General features: G+C 29.9%; 2 protein-coding genes across 2 annotated transcripts; one reads left to right on the top strand and one right to left on the bottom strand.

Annotated features, from left to right (window-relative positions):
- Nucleotides 1-1,338: 1,338 nt before the first annotated feature.
- On the bottom strand, nucleotides 1,339-11,621 carry LOC134275603 (nuclear receptor subfamily 2 group E member 1-like). The gene is made up of 8 exons (XM_062757870.1): nucleotides 11,529-11,621; nucleotides 5,999-6,080; nucleotides 5,677-5,695; nucleotides 4,863-4,998; nucleotides 4,390-4,634; nucleotides 3,819-4,056; nucleotides 2,906-3,058; nucleotides 1,339-2,115 (listed from the first exon to the last, which is right to left on the bottom strand). Exons 1-8 carry the CDS (start codon nucleotides 11,551-11,553, stop codon nucleotides 1,847-1,849), a joined length of 1,167 nt encoding a protein of 388 aa, XP_062613854.1. The 5' UTR covers nucleotides 11,554-11,621; the 3' UTR covers nucleotides 1,339-1,846.
- A 10,156-nt stretch (nucleotides 11,622-21,777) lies between these two features.
- LOC134275602 (uncharacterized) lies at nucleotides 21,778-26,454 on the top strand. Its single transcript, XM_062757869.1, has 2 exons — nucleotides 21,778-22,326; nucleotides 25,434-26,454. Exons 1-2 carry the CDS (start codon nucleotides 21,822-21,824, stop codon nucleotides 25,838-25,840), a joined length of 912 nt encoding a protein of 303 aa, XP_062613853.1. The 5' UTR covers nucleotides 21,778-21,821; the 3' UTR covers nucleotides 25,841-26,454.
- The last annotated feature ends 1,169 nt before the right edge of the window (nucleotides 26,455-27,623 follow it).

Below are 27,623 nucleotides of genomic sequence, written 5' to 3'. Positions count from 1 at the left end.
ACTTTAGTGCATGCACTTAACTTTCACTTTTCGTCTCGGATAAAGATTTATGAGATATCTCGACGTTGTGCAATAATCATTACCCTATTGTTTACTTTTATAAAAACATCAATCTTTTGACAAAGAAGAGCTATCGATTGCTGAAACATATCAACGACTTTGGTTGAGGAAATTCGGACAGTCAATGGTAGGTAAACAATGAATATAATGCCGAGAATGTACAATAAAACAATGTCATTTGATCAAGCACTGGAAAAAGAACAGAAATGTTTGCAATATGTGATAAAACCTTTACTCATGGATTCCTAACTTAAATATATCCGTTAAGCATTCAATATTGCAAAATATATGTATAATTATGAATTTACTTTGCAATATATCGATAAAAAATGTTTAAGTTCTATAAATATTTATGATTTGTCATTGTTTTGAAATAAATGGAGATGTTGTACTATGATAAAAAAACGTAATATTTTATTGTTCTTTCCATGACTTTAAAACAAATACATTTACATTAAACGTTTTTTTTAAGAAAGGATGTTGTAATAATGTATTGTGTTCAGAAGCTTTTCTAAGCAAATAGCTTTTAATTATAATCCGCTTTATGTTTTTTGCATGCATAGAGACAAACCTGAAATTTGTTTAAGCCACGTCAAAATTGTATGTATATTTAGAATTGAAATATGGTTCAACAATTGACTTCATAAAATAAACACGTAACGTTTTTTTTATTAAAAAAAAATAGTTAAACCGAGGTAAATGGGAAATAAAATTTCCAAATATAGATGTGAAAGTGTTCCGTGTCATATAAACCTTTTAAGGAAACATTGTCTAGCTAGTTAGTAGAGTATGCGACGGCTTCGTCCGTTTTTGCAAATTATCCCACGTATGCAACTATTGTTGATGTCCCTGGAATACTCTACTAGCTAGACAGTGATTCCTTATACAATGTATTTCCATTTCACTGTGAAAGAAAATTGTCAATTTCGATTTTAAAAATGTTTTATATATTTAAAATACACATGAGACCCCCCTCCCCTGTCCATTTCAATAGTCCCCGCCCATTGACGTCAAACAAAAAGACATACACACGAGATTTGCATATTAGGCCTCCTTAGGGTCGCTTGTCTTAACTTACATTCTGGTAGAACTATGAAGAAATCAACTCAAGAAACTTTTAAAGGCTTATTACAGAGAAAACAAATAGAAATGGAAATATATTCAAGAAATTCTCATAGTTCTTATAGAGTTAATCTTAAAGATATTAAATGGTGTTGAGCAAAAGAAAGAATAAATTAGTTGAAATAATAATTGTATTTAACATAAAACGATGTTTGCCAACTTTTTATTGTGAAGTCAACACGCACAAGGAAAACAAAACAATGCATTAAACATAGAAAATATAATATTGTTCATATATTATATACATATTTAAATAAAAAAAAATAAACAAATAACAAATGCTTAAATTACTTTAAAAAGCCCGATTACACAGTACACATACATCTTCTGACTTACATTAACCATATAGATATAATACAAAAATGCAAATAACTAGTACCCACATCAACAGGATTCTGTATCAAAGATTATAGCAAATACTCTAAAAGTTTTAAGGTACGAGCGTATGAAGTAAAATCCAAACAAATAAATGCAGGGTATTCAATGATTGCATAAAGCTCTTGTAATCATCAGCTATGTCATGTTTTTTTAAAAGCCTGACTCAATTTTATTCTCTTTAACATTTTTCTTCCATTTGTAAAACAAACCTGAAACCTATTCACACACGCCTTTGGTAGGTTTCAGCGAAGTTTTTGTTTTGAGATGACCCAGATACCAAAAGCTATTAAAAGTCCCCTGATTTGAACATATCCACTATCAGTTTATCTATGGGCACATGTCCAATAGTCTTTTTGAAGAACATATCCTCGATGACTTTGGATGACACCGTCTGCAACAGTGGAAGCAGAAGGAGGAGTTTACCGAAGCGGAACGGTTGTGATGGGTAGGTGGTTTCTATGTACTTGCTTAGTGTAACTTGTGCCTGATCCTGTAACAGAGCCACAGCATGGCTGTCTCTTAGCGCTTTCATTTCATTTGCAGGGCTTCGTAATGCTGAAAAAATGTATGAAAAATTAAATTTCATCTTTATGTTTCTCGCTCTTTATCTCCAGTGTTATTTAATCATTTAACCGAACAGAGTTTTCATAGAGAAAATTTAGGGAACTTTACTTTATTACACGTGTTCGAACTCTAAAGCTAAACCAAGCAAAGAAAACAATATATATATTTTTATAGTGATAAAGAAGAAGGTACAATTGAGCTTTAATGTGCCCTAAAAATTGAATGGTCTTAAAAAGTTATGATATTGGCTTTAACAATAGTTGAGTAGATGAATTGATAAATCAAAAGATTAGGCATGAATAACCTCTCTGATTTCATTAATTTGGTCATTTCTAAGTTCCATGCAGAAAAGCCTCAAATTGAATTTCTGTGCTTATTTTCCTTTGAAAATAGTGTCTGCCACAATTTTTGGATATATTATGTAAACTGTTATGAAAATGACATATTTCAAAATCTTTCCAGGCGACGGTGGCAGAGTACGTATGTTTCCTGAAGGAAAATTCCACTGAAAACTGATGTCTTCTGCAACTTTTCAGAAAATACGGGAAAATGAACAAGTTAATGACGTCACAATTAGCGATACGGAGGTCATATGAGAAAAACGATTTGTACATTCTTGCTGCAGGGAATTTCTATGATTAAGAAAGAATGAATTTTGTTTTCTTATATCACTTTCATATTTTAGAAACATATCGGGCTTACTTTGTATTGAAACTGTACCTTCGTCTTATACAAATAGTTCAATAAAGTTCAATAACTCTGATTTCATCCTTTTTAATACCTGTCTTGAAGATGACTATTGCTTTGAGACAGGTGTACTCTGTTGGATCAACGTTCATAGCTTTGAATTTATCTATGACCTCTTGTAGAGACCGGATTTCTAACATGCATGTCGACATTCTCTCTGACGTCATTTTACTGTCTGATGTCAATCCTGTAATAGAACAATAATTAATCAAACATTTTTAAACTTAGTTATCGGTGGAAACTATACAATCATTCAAAAAAAAATAGTAAAGTAATTGATGATGGAAAAAGCAAAAATAATCTAAGTGAAAAAAGTTGATAATTTCCTTAATCAACAGAAAAATTTAAAAGAGAATGAAAAACAACGTGGTCTACAATTTTGCAGAAAATATAAATCGATCAACGTTTACTTAATGTGTCTGTATGCATTGCATTTTTGCGTCATATTGCAATAAACGTTGAAAATGATTAAAATTGTATTTTACAAAAAAGTTTCTAAAAGAAACGTAATGTTTTTTTAGCACTGCACCATCCATCAAAACACAAATGTATACACTTAAGATATATTGTATCTAAGCTTTATTATCAGTCGTTATTAGCTTTGCTAAATATTATCACATCTCAGGTAATTAAGGTTCAATAATAAACTATTTATGAAAAAATCGGTTCACTACTTTTTTTTATCGAAAACAACGTAATTAAAATAAAATGATCTGTCTTTTATACAGTACATGTACGTACGCAAATTACAATCACATAAGAAGATGATTAAAAGTTTTAAAGTTGAAAGTCCATTGTTACAATACATATGAATATTTGGAAAAGAGCAAATAAGGACCTCAATAAATAAGTCTTAGAGGTTGCATCAGGTGCCATTTTGTGGACTAAAAATCCTCACAATTACACGTAAAATATTTATTTGATACATTGATTAAAAAAATATATACCAGAGGCTGTGATAAGAAGATGAGGTTGGATGGGCAGACGGAATTGGGCAAGACTGAGTATAAACAAATCTCTCCAACTCTCTTCTAGGAGAACCAACTGGTCACGATGAGGCAATCCAACAAAAGCCGGGATGCTTTTTGTCCATTTGATGGTCATGAATAAAATTCTGGCAGCTGTTTCACAAACAGAATCGGCAGTGTTGCTTGGAAAAGTGAAACCACTCAGTTCAGCTGGATACTTAAAAGTACAAAAATATGCTCTTCTAGATTGTACATGTATCATAACGTTATAGATATATAAAGTCTTCCAACTTCCAAATTCATATATGACAATTTTTATCATTTAAAAAAATATACAAATATTTGTTCTGCATACAATTCCTTTTCGTAACCAGTGGAAAATAACATAAATTTATAATTTATATAAAAAAAATTTGCTATTGCTTCCTATATTTTTAAATCAATGTGCCTTACTTGCTATTCATTATTATTTACAAATATCATGCCAATATCAAATTTTACATTTAGATTCATACAATTTATGTCACAAAGATGATAAAGAAATATATACTCGAGGTGTTGGATGTACAATGACAGAAGATGATGGTGCTGAAGTTGAGGAAGTAGACGCAGAACTAGAGATCATGACCGATTCACACATCCCTGGTGGATTCACACTGTAAAAGGATGTAGCAAAATACGGAGAAGGCAGAACGGCTCCGGATAGCAACGTGTTATAGTCCGAGGATTCCCGAAGGTACATGGCGACTTGTCTTCGTAAGGTTGACGTCCTGGGACCCCGTTCATGTTGAACAGCTGTAAAATATATTTTCTATTTCAAGTGTTTTATCTATTAAATTAAAAAAATAATGTTTTTAAAGTAATATTGATTAAGATTATATGTTGAAGCTATGTACAATATCATCATCCATAGATAAGTTGTCCTTGTATTTTAAATGTTTCACAATTCCAATCTTATTTTCAATATGGTGAAGTTTTCAGTGATTAAAAACATCTTGACAATATGTTTTCGTTGTTTTTTACCGTCTCTGTTCATTCCAGCCTTCACACACTTGTTGAGTCGGCAGGCTCTACATTGATTTCGGTGTGTCTTGTCCACTGGGCATTTATTCTGGTTCCTGGACTTGCACACATACTGTCTATTTCTTCTAATAGATCTCTGAGATGAGATAAAGATAAAAGCTGCATTTTTTTCTTCTTATATATCTGTGCTTAATTATCTTAAATATATTTACACATCTTTTGTCTATTTCGTCTTATAGATATCCTTTTTATATCTACATTTTTTTGAGATCTATCAAATAGATTTAAGTAAATATAATCTATGAAATTGATATCTTTAAAAGATTATAGGCACACAAGTATATTCTATTTCTTCAAAGTGTTCTATTTCAGAAAAAATGAATACATATATTTTCTATTTCCTCTTATTTATTTCTTAAAAAATAAATTTATATAAGTACTGTCTCCGTCTTCTAATAGTTTATTAAAAAGGTAAACGTACGTACTATCTTAATATTGTCATTACAGAAATATAGATTTCTATGTAGAAAAAATAAATGTGTTGAAGCATAGATAGGTGCATGTAGTTATATTTTTAAAAAGTTTTCGTTTACACACTTAACATTTTTAAATCATATACAGAAAAAAGTCATTACCGTAAATCATAATTAATATTGGAGAAATCAATACATTTATAGCAAATTAAGAAGGATTTTTTTTAAACTTCTGATCAAGGTTGATAACTATATGGAATAAAAATACGACAGAGTACATGTAGCATCGAAAGAGGAAAAGAAATATCAAGTGTAATGACGTTATGTGGAATCGAACTTACTTTGAAAAAGCCGGCACATCTGAAATTCAATAATAATTCTTAATTATACTTTATTGCTAATTCTGGAAATTTTAGGAATTTGGTAAAAGCTTTATTTTGCAACTTTTAAGTTCATATCTTGTATTTTTGGGGTTCTACCGAAAAAATTTTGTTCTTTCCTTAAGAAAAATAACATTATATTAATTGAATTTCAAATTTTTTCTAAAAAAAATTATTTGTTGTGAATTGTAAAATTGTTGGATTTTTAACGAAATGAATTAAAATAACGACATATTTTAATTGCAATTTCAAACCACGAGGCTAGTTCCTGTAAAGCACCTACCCATCACAGGCGTATATCCCATAATGTTTCCCAGAGGAATGGTCTTGACAGACTCTACAGGGAACATCAGTCAAAATACGACCTGAAATGAAAGAAAAGAAAAGCAAGTATTAGATAACATTGTAGTGTATTTAGGAATGTATTTTATTTGTAATTCGGATCGGGATTCAGAGCCCATCTCTATCTCTTCCCGCGTTTCCACCAAGCTGGGTTAAGGCACTGAAATTGAAAGGTGCGCAATATTGTAATATATCATCTTTGTATTTCTTCTAATTAATACATTATTTTTACTTTAAGTGATTTGAATGTCTTCATTCTTTCGGGAAACCACGTTAACATGACAAATATAAAGATCATTTATTGCCTACAGTGTTTGGTAACTTATGGAGTTTTTGTCGAATTCCATTTTATCACATTCATTTTGGATATGTTTGATTTAGAGTTGAAAATGGTCAGTTAGTAATAAAATGAACGATATAATGATGCAATGGTAGCCCAACAGGTTTATGATCATAAATGCCATTTATCGCCTTTCCACTTACAGAAACCGATATGAAAGAGGTAATTTTTCCAGACAATGTAAAAGACAGAGGAGAAAGCAGCTCTCACTTTCTCTGGAGTGAAAGAAAACAGAGAAAAGACCCGAACAGTATTACAATTAAAAAAGGTACGCCAGTTTTCCATTATTAGTATCTCGAAAAAAAATGTGTTTTTTTCTTTCAACGGGTTATAATTAGAAAACAAAGTTAAATCTTTAAGAAGAAGTTTAAATACTTTTGAATTTTAAAATAAGTCATTCAAAATCAGGCATTTTTGAAAATAAAGCTTTATTAAAGAACAATCTTCGCAACTAATTCATTTTATATTCTTTAATTTAAAAAGCATTCTCCGCACAAAATATTCAATATATTTAGTTTAACTTTGTTTTGTTTCAAATACATTTTAAAGGGATAGTTGCTCAAAGCTGGCATTCACTCCCCGAATTATAATCTTTTATAATAACTTTGCCGTGCATTTTATTTTCATATAATACACTTTTTCTGTCTGACTTACATGTTTAAACGGCAAGTTTAAGTTGTATGCATTTCAGACTAAAGGCATGTTATTTTCTTGAATTGGTGACATATTTGTTTTTCTCAGGTTATATTAAGAATGATTTTACGAAAGATTAGTCATTTTAAAATGCATAAGAGAGCAAAAAGGATATAACACCATTTAGAATTATAAAGTAATATTCCTTATATAAAGGCCAGGTAAATGAAAATTCAAACAGTCAAAAGGTCATTTATTCATTACCGTAAACCGCTTTCTTTTGAGATAGACAGTGTTTTTACTTCGTATTTTCACCTTATTTTTGTAAACCCAGTTCAAACGTTAAACTTAGTGTTGACATATTACCTTTTGTCAAAGAAAATATGATTTCATGCTGTAATTATGTCTAGTCACAATATATAATTGAATTCGCTTTTATATCTAGTTTCAAGACTTTAAAACCTCCCTTGAAAGCCAAAGCCTTTGGGCTTAAGTTGTTGATATAACGCAACGGATACGAATTTTCATCATTTAAACGACGAATATTTATGCCAAATCCCCGGCAAAAGGCAATCCAATGTACAAATATGACTATATAATGTCTAATGCCAGAAATAGAAGTCGATCTTTGAATGGCCTGATATGGGGTCAAATTACTTGTAAAGCCCATTGTCAAAAAGTTTCCCATGTCAAAAGAAATGGTAACTTTTAGCACAAAAACAATATTGCCTTATTTCAAAGTGCATTCATTAAATATTTGTTTTATCCACTGGAAGCAATTCAAGGAATAGTAAACTTCTAATGTAAAGTGAATTACTTTTCAAATTCTGAAAAGCATTTTCTTCAGAAAGTGGGTGAACTTTTGTTCGACATTGTTGAAGATATATAATTCATATATTTTAGATACTCAAAATTTTAATAATAAGAAAAGAGTTTTGAATATCTTTACATTGCAGCCATATGCACAAAACTTCTTCCATCAAACTAAAATTTTATAAAGAGTTTCTATTTTGTTCGTTTGAAAATATTTTGAATTAATCAAATTTATAATTATAGTTTTTTAAATGAAAAAAATGGGAAGTTTAACAAAAATCCTTGCAAGTAGAAAAAAAAAATTGAAAACATTGACAAATCTATGATTAACTTTATGAGGACTGTCTCATCTTGTGATATGCTTATCAGTATAACATGAGAAAAAGTCAACACTAATAATGTAAAACGTTATCCCGGCGACACCAGAGATATTTCTTCAACAAAATTTATTTGATAATTTTATCCTGCATATTTTGTGTAATTATTTTCAAATGGTTTCTACGACTTTAGCATGGCATATAAATAAGATAACCTTTTAGACTATCGTTTCTTCTTTCATTTGCAGCATTCATAAAGCATGGCTCTTAGATATAAATGTGTTCCCCGGGGGTCGAAATAAATATTTGATCAGATGTACCGACGTCGAACTGCAGTACAATTCAAGGTATCTGTTTTAGGACTTAATAAAATAGACGTTTTCCATTTAACATATAGGATTATGCAATTTGTAAGAGTATTGTCGATGTAGTATTTCAATATGGAAAGCCACAATTCAGGTGAAGTAGCGCAAATGGCATTTATCTTTATTTAACCTAGGTTACCAATCCAATGTAATCAAAGTGCTCTTTTAAATTAAACTTTACGACGAGACGATTTCTCAATAAAATTCGATTTCAGAGCGCTTTTGCTGACAACAGTTGCAATATATATTACCTGCCTGTGTGTTTTGTGTCTTCCGAGATGCATGACAGAAGTTTACATTTCAATCTTATCAACATTTAAAATTACTTTTCCGCCTTCCGTTCGAGTTTTATTAAACAGAAGTAAACTTCCACGTCCAGTTAAACACGTTCTTGACTTTAGTAATTTACACAGCGGTCTTCTTGTCAAAAGAACACGGACATTTTTTAAATGAAGTTGCCAACACTTTAAACACATCTTATTAATCGAAACAAACATCGGGTTATATTACTGTACTTAATATCTATCAATTTATTTCCGTTTTCAATCGTCATCAAAAGATGCAAACAATGAAATCGACAGGAATAGATAAGGCAACGTGACATTAAAAAGCCAAATTGAAAATAAAAGCAATATTTGCTCGACAATTTATCAGTGCTATTCCTTCTTTAACGAAAATCAGTATGATAATTTGACGATTCATTTTTTGATCAAATGTTTCACTGCTTATCTCTAACAGTGAAACAGCTGTTCAGATACATATGAATGAAAAAAAGTATAATCTACTTTGTTAAAATACTAATATATACTTGACAAAGGAATGTAGAATTTCCCAAATAAATCTATTAATTCGCATTTACCAAATTGAAATATGTGGTATTTTTACTCTGAGATAAAATGATTCTGTAGATTTCGTACGTTTCCTTACATATAATGTTACGTGTTGTATCATTTAAAGCAAAAACTGTATAAGACATTGATTAATAATTGTTTTTTATTTTTAAAGGACCACTTAGCATTTACTCGCCGACATACAACAATTAAGTAAAGGTTGATTTCATCAACAATGATACTTAATACATTTTACTATTGTTGGTTATTTTATGCATGTAATTTTGAATGCATTTTTTCTTGAACTTTCGAGAGTCTTGAAAAATTTTTCTGAATGCCCAATGAACCCTGATTTTAACTTTAACATCTTAAGATTTTCATGGAAAACATTAACAAAACGGGATTAAAAAGATATTTACATATTATGTACAACGCACTTCTTTTAAAAGTGAAATACGCCATGTAATATAATCCACAAGCTTTATTTTATTTTTCTGCATTATTACATTATGCGTTGATTTCAGTGCAAAATGAAATATATCAAAATGTTACAATCAATCAAATTTTATTACATTTTGTCACAAAGTTTTTTTTTTACAATGCGCATTGTAACAAACTAAGATAGTTGTATATGCAAGTGAAGAAATGAATCTACATAATGTTCCTTAATGATATTCTATCGTTTATTGGAATTTTTCGTATTACTAAACAATTTGAAGTTCAAGTCGAGAGTTGTAAATCACTTGCTGTATTTAAGGAAAAAAGAAAAGTTTAAAATTGTAAAAAAAAAAGAAGTACATTAAAGTACATAAAAATACATAAAACAATTCGATTAAACTAATTAATCATTAATTACTAAGTAAAAATCATTAATAAAGGAAATAAATTAACCTTTTGAATGCGTTCTTATATAGAATATGATCAGGATAAAGTGTATGCGATTGTAACAATTACATTTGAGAAAAAACTATTAATGGGTTACATGATTTGGCCTTTTTTGTTTCGAGCGTCAATTGAAATTCTCAAATGTCTAATATAAAAGTTGATCAAAAATCAAAAGTAATTTTAGCATTTGGAAAACAGAAATAAAAATAATGATATTTATATACATGTGGATATGCATGCATTGAAATTCAATTTCACTTATCCGTCATTCCTCGAAAATGCTAATGAAAATAAAGGCATGACATATCATAAATATTATCATAACACGATCCTCTATTATACTTTACAATAAGAAAAATCTTTATTCAAAATATGACATTTTTAAGAGTTATCGCTTATCTAAAAAAAAAGGAGGGGGATAATTACATATCATACAACAATGAATTATCTAAACATGGACCTTTCTTTTGATTTACAATAATTAATTAAAATCTCTATTCCAAGTATGATATTTTTTTTATCATTATTTTTTTGTCGCCCAGTTGAAAACAATAGCATGTGCTCTCTTATGATATTATCAATTGAACCCAATTTCCTTTGATGTAATTTCGGTCGTTTTAAGGTGATTAAATGATATCGGTATTAATTAGGTTCATTTAGCCAGGATGCATCTTACCAATAGTCATTGAAAAAGGAAGTTGTTGAAGAATATATGTATTCACGTCATTACAACTTCAGTAGAAAAGATTATATAATGAATCTAATGATATAATGAAAGTAAAGAACTTTGATTATTAATCAAATAAACTACCAGAATCAAATGTAATCAAATGTAATAAAGGGTAATTTGAATTTGTAATAATCAAGTAAATAGTAACCTGATATGTAATTAAAGATTGTGTGTAATATGAATAATCAAACAATTTAGCAACATGAAATGTAATTGAGGGTATATATTACAATGTAATACAATAAAGCAATTAAGCAACAATCATACACAATATTCATAAATTTTCCTAAGCCGATCGAGATGGGCAGAATGTTAATTTCATATTTAAAGATATTTCTTTTCAAAAATCGGTTTTCTTAAAAAAAAACACATGATATATTTGATAAACTATAAATTATAATTATAATTATAATATATGCATATAAAAATTATTCAGTTAATAAAATTGAAAAGAAAACCTGGAATTGATATCAATAGCATGTTTTCAAAACATTCAATTTAACATTCATTGCCATTTGTATTTGGATAAAAGCAAAGTATAAAATATATAACACTTACTAGGAGTGGCTTGACATTTATTCATTTTTAACAAGATGGTAAATATATGTCGACAACAGGTGCTGATGGGACGACTTGCTATGCATAAAGGGCAACAATGATAACTCAATTCATTGAATAACACAATTTGACAGTGCTGATATCAAACTGAATACACGCTGCTGTCCAATGACAAGGGAGAGTCTTTCATATCGTGATCATTTTAAACCCGATTAATTTAAATAAAATTGCAATGCGCTCTCAAGAATGTATTGATTGCAAGTATTATGACAAAAGCTCTCACTGGTCAGTCAAGAGAGTGAGGGGTAGCGTTAGAACTGGATCTTTAGCCATGTGGGAGAGGAGCAGTATATAACAAGACTTGAAGTTTAAACTTTCAAATCAAAGTATTAATTCACATAAAATGTTGTAAAAGATAGGGCGGCGATAACATCGGGATCAAGTGCGCATTAAAGGGTTTAAGATATAAATCAACTGAGAATCACTTGATCTGTTTCAAAGAACTCATGCAGAAATCTTGTATCTTGGAAATTTTCTAATATGTCATCGATACGTTATATGAATTTCACCAAAAGTAAGGGTATTTAAATGGTTTCTTAGCACATCTAGGTGGTCTTGCACTTCATTTCTACTTTGCATCACCCCGTGGAGTCAGTGCAAATGTATTTTTGAATATCTGACAGAACAGTTATTAAAAAACTGCTTCGCAACGAAGCAATTTTATATAATACATAGGCACACAGGGACACTTTGAAAAAAAATCTGACACACTGAAATACGTTTTATGCACTTTTTAAAAGTAATTTTACCACAAAGAAAAAGTGTAATCTTATTATTTTTTTTTTCACATTGTAATTATACTTTTTTGATTTTTAAAATACAGTGATTTGTATTGCATTATACATATAAACAGGTAAAGATGTAAATACATTATGATATGCTTGAAAATAGCGTGGAATATGTTTAGAAGGAGTATTTTTAAATTTTAAATTTTGTTTAATGTGCTTTTAACATTTAAGCACAGCTTTTTGGATAGATTGCCAAAAAAAAAGTTTATATTTTTTCTGCGTTTTAAGTATTAAAGGCATTTTTTACCTAAACAATTTCAGTACGCAAAATTTCATTGTAATGATTTAATCTATACATTTAAACAAAACAGCAAAGCCTGAAAGTGATTGTGATAAGTTATAAACCGTCGAAAAAATGAATGCTTTAATTTTCTTTGTTCTAAATGTGCATGTTTGAAGTCTGAGATATTATTCTTCATAACTTGAAATTTATACACTTGAATTGTCAAAAAATGTGTAATAATAATCTTCCTTAAAGTTTGTTTATTTGTTCACGGTTGATTGGAGATTTTGATGTGAGGGTAGATCACATGTTTACTTTTAGCTTATAGCCAAGATTATCTTTATTTTGTTTCGACCATGGAGGAGTCCAGCAAAATAATCGTAACAACGAGACGGTGCTGTGCAATTTATGCTTCATTTAATAGCAGGAACAGAAGAGCAGGGAAAGCCAACAGCATTTAGATATAGACAATCTAGATGTCATCTTTGTATACCCGAAAGGCTTAAAAGTCTAAGCTGCTTATTTCATAATGAGAGTTGTCTTTTAGTTTTTCATCCCATCTTAAACTTTTGAACCTCGTTCTAAAGAATTAAACCGTTGTCGTTTTTATGTTAACGTCAACATGATGCAGTTAGGCAAAACGACTATCTTATTTACGAAAGTGAACGATGCAGAAATGATGTTTAAATTATTATCTCTGAAATATAATGATATCAAAAATAAGGGTCAAAATCCGCGTCGTGTCAATTTGCTATGGTTAATGTCGATCTTCCACCAACGTACCGTATCAACGTTACAATTGTTACCTTTCGAGGACAGAGTATCAATCTTGATCAAAACTCTACCATAAAAAGGCATGGGATCGACTTACATAAAGATAAAAGAACAACAAAGTAACTCCTGGAATTAGCATAAATTGAAAAATGTTAAAAAGGAACAAAACCCGTGTCAAATTTCGGGATCGACATTCTTCGTTATCAAGAGCGATAATCGAACTTTATTTGTGACGTAACAAAGAACAATGCCGTTGTCAAAAAGACCGATGACGTCTGATACTATCAAAAATATCAATGCCACGAAAGATCGGGTATAGTTTCCATACCAAACTCTGCTTTGTATACATCTTGACAGAGTCTTCAATCATCCTTCGTTTGGTTCACCTGACAACATAGCAAAATCTAGAGAATCAACTTTCTGCGGTATAATTTAAGCACTGTTCATATATGGAACATTATGTATGATTTATTCTCTGCAATTATACGTTTTTTAATCATTATTCGAGGAATTTCCAAAATATACTTGATTATTTCTTTTAAAAATAATGATAAATAAGTAAAATAATTATAAATACACGTTTTTGGTATATGCTACAAGTTAAAATAATGTCATTTTTAGAGCGCGCATTCAGATTCAGATCTTTAATATTTTGAAAGTTGTTATTTTTTTCAGGCTTAATGTATCAGAAAATCATTAATCATTACATATAAAAAAAACGTCAATTCTATTTTTTAGTATAAATGATTTTTAATTAAAAAAAAAAATTATAATATACTTTTAGGGTACATTAGAAAACATGCATTGTTTACGACCGGATTGTTCTATACTAAATATTATTGAAAAATTAAATATGTGTTTATTTTTTAAGTTGATATTTTTTTAACAAATATTTTTTTCAAATAATGTATCTATTAAAAAGAATCTTCCGCCACGTTATAGGAGCATTTTTAGATCAATTTTTCTCCATTTGATTCTTGAATTATGAACAGTTTTCAGTGGAGAAAGAATACGAAGTACACCAGTTCAAAATAAGAATACTGGAATTATTTTGTTTTTAAATTTGAAATCCGAATAAATATAGAAGCATGGATATATATGAAATGCCTATGTATTAGAGACTTATCTCAACAAAAACAAAAAATGATATTTTGAATAAAAACAAACGCGTTTAAGAGATAGAACAAACAAATAAAAAATTAGTCCATTTACCTTAATTTATTGGCATTTGATAGACTAAAAACCTTAGGAAATTCTAAAAATGTTATAATCTATTTTCATTAAAATGCATTCACAGCTTTATAAAAATAGACGAAAAACATTAGCAGAGAATGATGTATTTTATGGCTTTACTTTGACTTCAGGGCGAAAGACAGCTTCCTTGCATTCCTATATCTCAATCTCATGGTAAATGGAGTAAATGTTTATGTATATTATGATGTTCATAACGTTGACAACAGTTCATTTTTTTTAAAAAACATTATAATTTAATACGTATAAGGTACTAGTTCTTTTACATAAGTATATTTAAGCAAATAAATATTATTGCCTTAACGTTATTATAAAACATAAATAAATCAATGTTGAAAAAAGGAAAATTGTCATATAGTACATGCCATTCTATGAAGGCAATGCTAAAGGAAACGTATTGCAATTCTATATATTCATAAAAAAATGAACTATTTATAATCGTTATAATAACGCATGAGCATGTAGTCATTTGTTTATTGCATATGATTAATAATTATTTTTCTAATATTGTAATCATCGGGCTTTAAACATCCTTAAAACAAAGAAATATAATCAACTCGGAAAATCAGTCTGATTTACGACTTAAAACTTCTAAAATCATTTTGTATTTCTTGGATCAAAGAAAATGACCATGCAATTATTATATTAACCAATACATGGGATACATTTCCCCTTTTCAAATTGTCCAGCAAAAATCCCTGATCGATGTCCATGCTTTGACACTTCTCTAAGACTTTTCTGTCTGATCAGGAAATTATCTATGTAATTAAATAAATAGCCTTTCATTAAAATCGAAGAATCAGTGACGTGGAAGCAATATGCATCAAAGACTTTAAATAGTAGCGGTTTAGCCCTACACTAACTTAACACATGGTATATACTGACCGACGCCATCGACTACCAAAAATCGGCGATATTTTCACGCGCAAGCTAATCGTCGTAAAACTGTCTGCCGCCTGTTTGTTAGGAGAGGAAGTGAAACGGAAACTTTTTTTCATTTAGTTGTTCTTTGGACAGCCAAGTCAAAATCTCCCACTGCTTTGATGTGAACCTACTGACTTGTTAGGGAGCTCCAAAATGTCGACTGTCTTCCAAGATTACAGACTAATTCGGCGGGCTATTTCTCGCTGGAAGGCTAACTTCATTAGCTTGTCTTAATGATTGGCAGAACTTGACTTTTTTTTTTTACCAAAGTCATTTTGTTAATATACCCATTTACATGTGCAAATTTGAAACAAAGAAACTGTTATCTTCAAGTTATTTATTCATTATTTTTTTTTAAACAAAATATTGATCTTACCAAAATTTATTCTTGTTATTTGAACGGTCATCTAAAATATAAAACGCATTTGAAAAAAAAAGAAAAATTAAGACGGTTGCTTTCTTATTCAATGTCCTGACCAATATTGTGCCGTGTGTTCCTTATCCAAATCGATTAATAGGTAACTTGTCTTTCTCAAAACCTACAAAATTGATCTGCGACATGCAATCGATTTTTTGGTTTTATTAGGACGTTTACCTATTTACTCGTTTTCTTGAAAAAGATATCAGAACAATTGATATTCCTAAAGAAGAGGATTTTTATGAAAACTTTCTCCCGAGAGAATAACGAATGTGTTTTTGAAAGAAAGTTAAATAACTTTAAAAGATGAAAGTATCAATCATGTAACAGTTAGCATTTGTGTCGCGCTTAATACCGTATAATTGGAAATTTTAGCGGGACATAAATTTAACGGTAATTTAACGTTTTGAAAAGCTCACGTAAGAAGTTATTTCAAACAAATCGCAATTAATGTTTAGTGGTATTTAATTTAAACGATCTCAAAACCCTCAGTTATAATGTCAAAAAAATTAAATCTTCGCTAAAAATTCTGTAACTACTGTTAGTAATAATTCAGATAAAGCTTCTTTTCAAGAAATCTTGATCAATATGATGCTATGCACTGTTTACGTTTTTTTTCATTTGCGATTTTATCACACAATTTCGTACAAGTGTATATGTTCATATAATTGCCAATCACCGATGTTTTTATCAGTCACCCGCGTGGCGCAATGGTTAGAGCATTTGCTCTAGAGGCCTTGTTCCCTACGTCGCGGGTTCGAATGCCTCAGTGGAACGTGTGGATAGGCGAGACAGTATAAATAGAGGAACGGTGTTGCAGTAGTTGGTGGAACAAAAATGATTCCTCACTGCGAAATTCCCGCAGGTGCAAAGTATGGGTCTAATCTTTGCAGTAAGTGTTGGTATCTTAATATGAGAATTTTTTTTCGAAAGGGATGTTGAACAAACACATTTTTTTGTGAATAAATCATAAAAAATATTAAAAGATGAATAAACGATTTTTTTCAAATATTTAATGCCTTAAAATTACATATATTAAAATGATATGTTTATGTATGAGGTAAAGAAAGCACTGCTTGCCAAATATATATGTTTGTTTGTTGTTTTTACGCCTTTGCCGTGAATTGTTAAATTAAATGGATTCGCCAATACGTGCCGCTTGAAAGCTGTAAGATTTGAACTACTATACTCAGTTCTCAAGGCCATTAAGCAGTGATGGATTTCGTTCGAACCAGCATCCACTGCGACACTAGACTTCGGTTTATATGGTCTCATCCGAAGAATCTGCCTGCAAAATGTGATTATTTTTAATCATCATGAACTGATAAAATGTTTGAAATTATTATGAAGGAATACTCCATTGTAAGAAAAACAGTTATTTTCGAGATTGTTCTTCTATGACAAGGAAACCAATTTGCTTTTATCTCACACTGCCAAAATAGTCTATTTAACACGATTTTATTTTTAAATATATTTGGTTATATTCTTAAGAATTTATGAACATTAATATAACATGTATATGATTAAGAAGTAATTTTTATTTAGGATAATACAGTTCATATACTGAATGTTTACATGTACTTTACAATGTAACTGGCGCATTAAAAATTTAGCGCAATGGCTAGGTATTGAGTTGTTTGAATGTCTATTTATGAATTTTTAGCGCTTCAGACTAACGCACCATATATACTATTGATAATTGATTTAACAGTATTCATAACTTGGGGCATCGATGTTCGCACTAAACGCTAAAAATGTTCATCCCACTTTTTTAGTACACAAACAGTACTTTCCCCATTCTAATTAAACGACAACGGGACATTTTAGGACAAGATGGAAATTAGTACAGTTAATATTATCAATTAAGGAAAAACTAAGGTATAGGTTTTGTTTATCCTTAAAACATGCAGTTTACTTTAAATATTTCCTCTTTGATCAATGGAATATATTCCTGTGCATACAGAGCTCATGACGAACATGTATCAAAACGCACACAGTAAACAGTACGATATTTACAGTGGATCTCTGGACATGACATAGTCCAGACTTTTTACTACCATTTCTGTTTGTAATATTCAAAATATTTTTATATCTCTTGGTGGGATTTCTTAACAGTGTCTCAGGGTTTTATGTTGAACTCACAAACATATCTACTTTTGAGGATATGAAATTTAATCCCACCAACTATCCCACCATTCTTCCATGGGTTAAAAAATGTCAGATGGGAAATTGTCTCCCATTAGGATTTTTTCTCCCACAAATTTGTCCAAATGGGATAAATCCCACAGATATTGACAATAACACAATTTCTCCCATACATTGTAAAACATGGAATATGTCCCATTAATTACGACAAATTTCTCATCATTATATATAGACGTTATTCCAACTATAACAATGTATTGGAGAAATTTATTCATTGTCAATATCCGTGGGATTTATCCAATTTGAACAAATATGGGAGAAAAAAAAATCCTCTAGAAGAAAATATCCCATCTGATATTTTTCTCCCATGTGAGAAAGGTGGGATAGTTGGTGGGACTAAAAATTCCACCATTCTCCCATGGGATTCTGAGTTTTAGGACTTCATAGCTTCAAAAGTAGAGATGTTTGTGACTTTAACATGAGACCCTGGAATACTGTTATGAAATCCCACCTAGTTATATAAAAATATTTTGGATATCATTATTAGAAAAAGTAGTGAAAAGTCTGGACTATGTCGTATCCAGATTTAAATACCGTACTGTTTGTAGCAATACATCTCGGTTTAAAATTACTGAAATTAACGTGATGCGTTAAGAATTCACAAATCAGTAAAATGAAATACTGTAATGGTTGATTTACAACTTCTCTAAAAATGCATTAAAATGATTTGTAAGTGATGTAATATTCATGGAAAATGTCAAATTTTGTCATTAATAGATGCATTCATAGATGCATACACATATACGACATAAAAAAGATCATGGACACTCTTATGTTCATCAGATACCGTATAATTAGAAATTTTAGCGAGACGGAATTTTAGTGATTTGTCCTTAAAAATTCGTATTTTATTTTTAGTGAGATGTACTTTTAGCGATTATAAAATGCTCACTAAAACGCTATTACAAATAAAACGCAATTTTTTATTAGCTATACTCAATTTTAGCGACCTCGGAACTCTCGCTAATAATGCCAAAATCCTCTCTAACAATTCTGCTTATACTGAATGTTCATGTATTGGTTGTTAAACAAAAAAGGCTGTACACTACGTCTACCTTTGGTTAAGAAACGCATTGTCTTGAATTTGCAATCTCTGGATAATAAATAATGATATGATGTAGACAAGTTCTTAACAGAAGGAAAGATAACAAGCATAAATTTGGAAATTCATGTGATAACATTTAAATAATGTAATCAATAGTGATGAACAGTGTTACAAGAACGACAAATCTTATTATTACATAGTACAAATATTTGTTGTTCTGTGAAATGCATACGTAAAGTCTCCCATTTTTAGCAACATTGCTACATATATGGCAATATTTATCATTTGATTCAAATAAGAAGTGTACGTTTCTATATATTAATTTAAATAATATCCGATATCATAACATGTGGTACACCAAACTAAAATACTTTTTTAAATTTCAAATAAAATGAATATCAATAAATACGGTGGTGGAAAGAGGCATTGAAACACTAAAAACAGAATGACAATTGAACACAATTATTTTCAGCAAAGTTTTTAAAATTCATTTTTAAAATTGATTAAAAATAAAGGGAGAGACATTGTAACTCTTAGCAAACTTCAAGGTCATAAATAAGAACACATCTCATACTCTTATATGCTAATACGTGTAGTACTAAAAGGAAATTCAATCAAAATGTCAGACGTACAGATTTACAGACGAATGAGATTAAATAACCCCTCGTTTTTTTTCGAATGCGTACGAAAACAAATGCTAGAACATTGGCATTTTTTTTTTTATCATTTCATTTAACATTTTAAATACAAGACTTATAAAAAGTGATGAACTCTGTCCCAAGAACGACAAATCTTATCAACAGCAGTCTGGGAATTTGTTCCGTGTATCGTGCAAGTATAGAAAACTCTGATCATTTTTGCATCATGATTTTATGAATGGCATTTTTTTAAAAATATACTTTCCTTAACTGAACGTACATGTTTTAATATGTAAATCTCCAAATAATATTTGATTTCATGTGGCATTCCGCGCAGTACAATTTGTTTTAAATATTCTATTGATATTTTATTAAATATTGTGATCAAAGCTTCTGTAGTTTAATTTTCTTTGTTTGTACTGAGAGGATAATATTCTAATATTCTTTATTTATTATTTAAGTTCAGTAAAAGATAAAAAAAAATATGCCATTCATTTAGAAAGAAAGAAAGGGTAAAAGGCAATAGATGTACAAGAGTGTGGAGATTGATATTTTTCAGTCGACCCTCCCTTTCATAGAAAACAGCTTACCTTTTCAACGAGTTTGTATATCTGATGCCACAGATATTCAATATAAAATTACCCAGTGTATCTCTTGTTTGTCTTAAAGCTACGTTTGGTTATGGGAAGTTTCAATCCTTAGTATAATAGGATTGTATATTGATTTTTTTTCTTTTTTATATAAGAGACAAAACAATATTTAGTCTTAAAGATTAATATTACCAAAAAAATAGACAAATTATGTTAATCAAAGGAATGTTTTAGAAATACATAATGAAACTAGGAATGCAAACGGAGTTTTTTTTGTGGACATTTGTCAGGTAATGCATAACTATATGTTTCAAAGAAAAGCAGATCTCTATACTGCTTGGTTTGTACTTTAAGTGATTCTATTATAAAGAACTTACTTGTACATGTAGTTGTATTTATACTCAAATCATGATCATGGCTAAGTGTACCTCAAAAATAAATTTCTATGCAATATATAATAATCTGTTGTGTATCTTACTAATGTTAAACTATTGTTAGAAATTTTTTACACATTGATAAAGATAAAACAATATCTAATGTAAAGTGTTCTTGATTTTATTTTTAACACATTATTATGGATAAGCAAAATCTAACTGTGGATTGTTTTTTTTTAAACACATTGAAATTGTTAAACAAAAATTCTTATTGTTAACTGTTTTTATTTTTAAAAAAAAATATTTATAGATAAGCAATATACTGATTGCTTGCACCTGATTCACAAGTATTTCTTGTACATTGAGCAAAGAAAGGACATCTTTGGTTATTAATAAGTATCATTAATGAAGGTTACAAGATTAGGAATTCATGATGTACATGTATAATGAAACTCATATATACTTCATTATATTCAAGGGCTCTAAAATAATTTTACTTGCTGTTACACGTAAGAATAGTTTTCAATATTCTTACTAAACATTACGGCAGATTGCAATCCTATGTTATGTGTATTTTTAGAACTCGTGATAAACTAGACAAGGTTAGTTGGAAATTCTTTCTAGTTTGTTAAGCTTGATAGGCATAAAATGAAGTTAATTAGGTTTATCATAATTACTTTTAACGCACGAACAACATAATTGATTCAAACTTTGAAAAGAATTCGGTTCATTACAGCAAATACAGGTCGGTAAAACATGATTAAAAATATTTATTTAGTGCAGAGATTATCTATTTTAAAATCAGTTAAAAACTTATAAAAACTACACTGTTCTTGCAATGAAATGAAGATAAAGATTTGAATGCAGTACAAATAATCCGCGTAAAGTTTTATTCTTGGCAATAGACGTTCCCTCCCAACAAACCTGATATAAATAGAAGACAGCCGTAGTTTGAGTATTATACTTTTCTCTAATTCCTATCAATACACCTAATCTATTCAACATGAGACAAAACTTTCTTTGTTTTCAGTTGATTTCTTTTGCGTGTATCCATATAAATGGTCTGTCAATTTTACCAGACAAATCCCATGACGGAAAGGACATAACAACAGCTTCTACAAAACGTGTGGATGTTCTGCAGCAACTGTTAAACCAAGAAACAATCATTAGAATGTCTTTAGAAAAAAGTGTTCGGGAGCTCATGAGAGAAGTTGCTGATTTGAAGAATAATTTGAAAGCTTTCGAATCCATTACGGAAAACCTACAGAATGACATGAAAGGAATTATCATTGAAAATCAAAGGCTTAAAAATAAAAATGTAGGTCAATTGCTTAAAAATGTCACACAGGCTGAGGATAACATTGCTAAACTTCTTGCGGAAAAGGGTGAAGAAATCTATGAGAGGGTGAATCGTTCACTGGAAATATTTAACAATGAACTGCTTATCCGACAAGAACAACTTTCTAAAAATCTTTCCTTCTTCGAACTGATTCATAAAGCTGTGCAAGGTAAATATATGCATACCTTTGGCAATATTTTTTTTTTCTAGGAAGCCTGGAATTATTTCAGAATCTAAAGTTAAGTCCCCTTTGAATATTGTTCATCATCTGACAAATGATCATAATCTGTAATGTAATTCTTTTCCACTTCTAAATTATTGAATACAGAAGGATAGATGAATTGTTTTGCATAATAAATCGTTTTTTTTACTATCCAAAAATTTGATTAACAGTCATAAAACCAATGAACCTAAAATCAACTGGAGAATTTTCCATTTCCAAATAATTGTATACAGTTTAAGTTCAATTAGATACTGTAAAAATAAAAAAAAAGTCGGTAAAAAAATAATGTAATGTGAATTAACCATTGCTGGAAACCTCTTTGTCATTAAAGAATGGAAATATCTAAATATCCAATTCAGTAGTAAGTAGTGTTCAGATATGATTCTTAAAAAGTGTGACGCAATGTAACTGGACAGTAAATTATCATTTTTCTTTAGTAAAATCCAATATTTTTAGAAATAATTTTGGAAAGAAAATATTTTTCGGGAAATTCTTTAAATTGAGAAACGAATTGTAGGCCTTAATTTCGGTGTTATAATGCATTGGATACCATTATTTTTGGCAGATCCTGTCAACTGTGTATGTCCTATCATATGACATTCAAAAGTTAAATATCCAGTGACAATGTAAAACATTTTTCAATATTAGGTCAAACATAAAGGTCAAGGGGACCTAAATGAAAGCATGATCGGAAACATCTTGTTACAGACAATGCACAAGTCAAACTTGAAAGTCCTAGCTCTTCTCTGTCAAAAGTGATAAGTCTAACAGATTACACTTTAAAGTAGGTCAAGTCTAAAGGTCAAGGTCACGAGGTACAAAATTTTAAAGTGTCAAGGGGACAAAACATCATAGAATGGTCGGAAATTAAACATCTTGTCACAGGCAATGCAATGCACAAGTTAAACTTGAAAGTTCTAGCTCTTCTCTATCAAAAGTTATATGGGCCTACGGACAGATAACATTTTGAAAAAGGTCAAGCCTAATGGTCAAGGTCATGGAGTATAAAAAATATTTTGGTGTATATTTAGAAAGGTCTTGTCAAAGATAATATACATATGAAATATCTCTTCTAATTCAAAAGTTCTTGCCAAATTAAAGACTTACTTATGGACGGATAGAGGAATGAGATTTTATGTCCACTCATTATCGCGAAAGCGGGGGGCAATAAAAGATCCAAGAAAATAGATAAAAATAAACGAAAACCCGTATGTTGTGTACTTCGTTTACAAATGAAGGATTTTTTAACTGTAAATATCAAATTTTGTTCAATGAGAATCAAATTTAATTTTTCCATTCAGAGAGTGACATACCGGTATAATATCAAAGGGGAACTGTCGGGCAGAATGTCTATACTATATATATCGTCAGATATTAAGATGTGAATGGAGCATTTAAATTAATTTCTCATTATTGAAATCTATGAAATTATGAGAAAAACCTTTTCTTAGAGAAAACAAAAATTTCGTAATCAGTCTTTAATTTCGTAAAAAAAAATTCTTTATAAAAATTATTGGGTGGTATTTGTGAGATACGAATCCCTAGCAATAAAAATTCGACGCATCATACTGCTTTGAGACTAACGCGCTAGCCACTACGCTATATGGCTCTTGATGATTCTGGGCATTTAATTCATATTTGTTATATGACCCTTGACTTAATGGTATATCATGGAAAAATACGAACGTTTTGTTATAAAAGTGTGCTTTTAAGGTAAATGGGTCTTTGCTCCATGTTTTTTGTAAACCAAAGAATGGATATTTTATTGCAAACCTTTAGGATCGTCTTTCAAAAATGGAGTGAAGACCCACTCATATTGGAAAAAAATTGTTAAAGTATGAGAAAATTATCGTTTTTGTTCTTTTTAATGTGTATGCCCTTTTCGTATGCAATTTTTTTCAGTCAGTTTTTTTAAAAAAAATTGTACAGATTTTGCATTTAAGTACATGTATACTTTAACATTAGAGTGAAAATATTACACAAAACTTTAGATATAATTGAGTTTAAATTTTTCAAATCATATCTGTCGCATTATAGGCACATCGTCCGCCTTATCCCCCCATCCTCTTCATAATACCACATATTGTTGATATTTTTTTGGTTATATCCTGATAGTTGATAATTCCGTGTCCGCTCTTAATCTATTGAACGAATTAATATCGTCTACGAAACTTAAGCTGATGTTGAACAATTCTTATACAGTAGTACATGTATATTGTTAAAATTTCATTCATATGAATTCCCCTTTCTTATAGGGTAAAACAAATTAGCACAGTGATATTTAAGGAATATCGATATCTGTCGTATTTTTCGATTTCATGATTTGATCAATCGAGTGGCTTGCTTGATAATTTGCATAAACGCGTTTATGCATAAAATTATCACGCAAGCCAATCGATTGATCATCGTCATGAAATTGAAAAATAAGACAGTTATTCTTATATTTACATGCTTTGATTCCGCCAATCCACGTGCTTTAAGCCCTGTTTCTGTCTAACTATTTGTCCCGCCCAGCACGTGACTTTTTTAAACATTGATGGGGAAATAGAGTACATTTAGAATTTGTTATTTTATCTCCGACAAAGACATTGAAAATATAAATATTGAACAAGAAATGTTGTTTTAACATGTACATCATAAGCCAAGTAGTGTTGAAAACACATATGAAGTAGAAAAAAAATCTTGAATAATTCTTCTCAAAAATGAAACGGAACATTTAGTAGTCTCAATTTCAATATTTAAGGCAGCATGAGAGCCAATTAAGGTGCAAGTTAATTAATTGTAGTGTGCAACCATTGTTTCGTAATATTGTTACGTAACACGCAAATCAAACAGATGTTATATACATGAAGTAACTAGTATTTGTTAGGTACGTATATGGATTTATAGGTACAGTTATTTTGATTCCTCCATAATAAACGTTTTTTTAAGAATAAAATGATATTGAGCACTGAGACAAAACTTTTTTGAAACAATTTAGGTCAACCGAATCAGGATTCTTAGTCTTCGGAAAAAGGAAAAAAAAGAACATTTTATATCTTTTGTATCTTTAGGATCAAAACAACTAAAACCGACTGTGGCCTTTCATGCGAAGATGACGTCTTCAAAATACAATCTGGCAGGAAACCAAGTAGTAATTTTTGAGGAGACGCTTTTGAACGAAGGCAACGCATACAATTCAACGAGTGGCAAATTCACAGCACTTATCGACGGAATATACCATTTTGATTGGACTACTTTGGCAAGACAGAAAAAATATTTCATCACTCAGATTGTAAGAGAAGGGACAGTCATGGGTGCCAACTATTGCGTAGATATAGAGGAAGAGAATGATCAATGTTCATCTTCGGCAGTCGTGCAAATGAAGGCCAATCAGAAGGTCTGGATTAGAACCTACTCCAGCTATGGACAAGAAGCAGTTGGTGATTGGTGTTATTTCTCAGGGCATATTTTGTTCTGAAAGACAAAAAAAAAAACCTAGAGCATTGTTAAATCGGGTAAATTGGGTAAAGTACATTGTGTATATAATATATTTTTCAAATTCAAAATTATTCATTGTTATCTGTCTTTCGAGTACAACAAATTGCATTCTATGGTTTGATAATTTATTGATTCACTATTATAGTAAATCAAAGTCTTCAAAGTTATCACTATAGTAAATCAAATTTTTTCCATAGTGATCTCCATGGTAAATCAAAGTTGTTTTTTTTTTAGTTTGGATAATTACATGTATATCCGCGATACTGTTTTCGGGAAATTTTTTTTGTATAAACTTTACAGTACTATAGACATATGTCATATTTTTTCGATTAAATGTACCAACTCAAATGTGATATGCTATCTAAGTTTGGTAGAAATATTTTAACAATGAATCCAAATGACTTGGTTTTGTATTGTGTTTTATTATTATTATTTATTTTGAACCTTTTCAGAATTAAAGACTGCAAAAGCAGGATCGCAGAGCAGGTCAAAATTTACTAAATCACAAACAACACGCAATAAATATATGATAATGTCGACAGTCATATTCTCTTTAAAATGGAGCAAAAACGACAAAAAATCCTAGACTTTTGAATTAAGATATAACGATTTCTTAAATGCCTCAATTTGTTATCACATTTAATTCGTTAAAAGGATTTTAACATTTGTTATAACAAGTGAAATTCGTTTATGCAAATTCAACAAGCAGGGCCTATATATAAATTCGACATAACGATTCGTCGAATTCGTTTTAACGAATAATTCGTTATAACAAACTAAAGAATTCGTTTAAATGAATTCAATTCGTTATAACAAGTTTTAGAATTTGTTAAAACGAGTTTGATACGTATAAACAAATTTTTGAAATCGACATAACGAATTCAGCAAATTTGTTATAACAAATTAAATTCATTATAACGAATTCAAAGAAATTGTTATAACGAATTAAATTCGTTATTAAAATTTCGGCAATTCGTTATATCAAATTCAAAAATATTTTTGGCAGGCCCTAAATGGGCTTCCGTATAATTATAACGGGTAAGAAATCGTCCACAAACTTTTTCAACAACCCTCGTACTTCGATATTTATAATCATTTTCCGCTTTTGTCAAATTTTAGAGATAGTCTCTTTACGTTTCGACATGTACCCAGTATATTACAAACTACTCCTACAATTAAGAGCCCCGCTTACGTGAACCTTTTACATGCTAACTAGTAATGTTTATATACAGTAAAGTAAGAATCTCTAAAAAATTAGCCTAGATAGAAAATGATATCAAAAATCAAAGGATTGGTTAGATAGACCAGGAATTCATGTATATTTACTACGTTATCGTGTATAAAAGTCTAATAGGGGATATGTACATGCTCATCAGGTGCCTGCGCAAATCAAAGAAAAAATAATCTGTTCTTCCCGAGGCGCTGATATATACCGACAAGTCTGCAATAAGCGAGATCAGTATAGAATAGTGAATAATAAAAGAAATATATTATTTGTATGGAACGCCATCACTGCCTTATAGCATACAACTATGCATTTATTATGTCAATTTATCATTACGTGATGTGAACATATCTTTACGTAATGTCATTTTTTATGATATGATGTGAAAATATCATAACATCATGTCAATGCTGCATTACATGAAGTAAATACATTCTTTTATTATGTCAGCACTTCATAACTTGAAGTAAAAAATCCATTTTGTTAAGTGATTATGTGTTTACATTGTGTTAAAACTTTATTACTTAAAATGAATGTT

Source organism: Saccostrea cucullata, unplaced genomic scaffold (assembly GCF_032062105.1).
Source record: "Saccostrea cucullata isolate Sc308-1 unplaced genomic scaffold, CSIRO_AGI_Scuc_v1 ctg1027, whole genome shotgun sequence".
Lineage (NCBI taxonomy): Eukaryota > Metazoa > Mollusca > Bivalvia > Ostreida > Ostreidae > Saccostrea > Saccostrea cuccullata.
The sequence above is the reverse complement of the archived record's forward strand: the minus strand, read 5'-3'. Positions and strand labels throughout refer to the sequence as shown.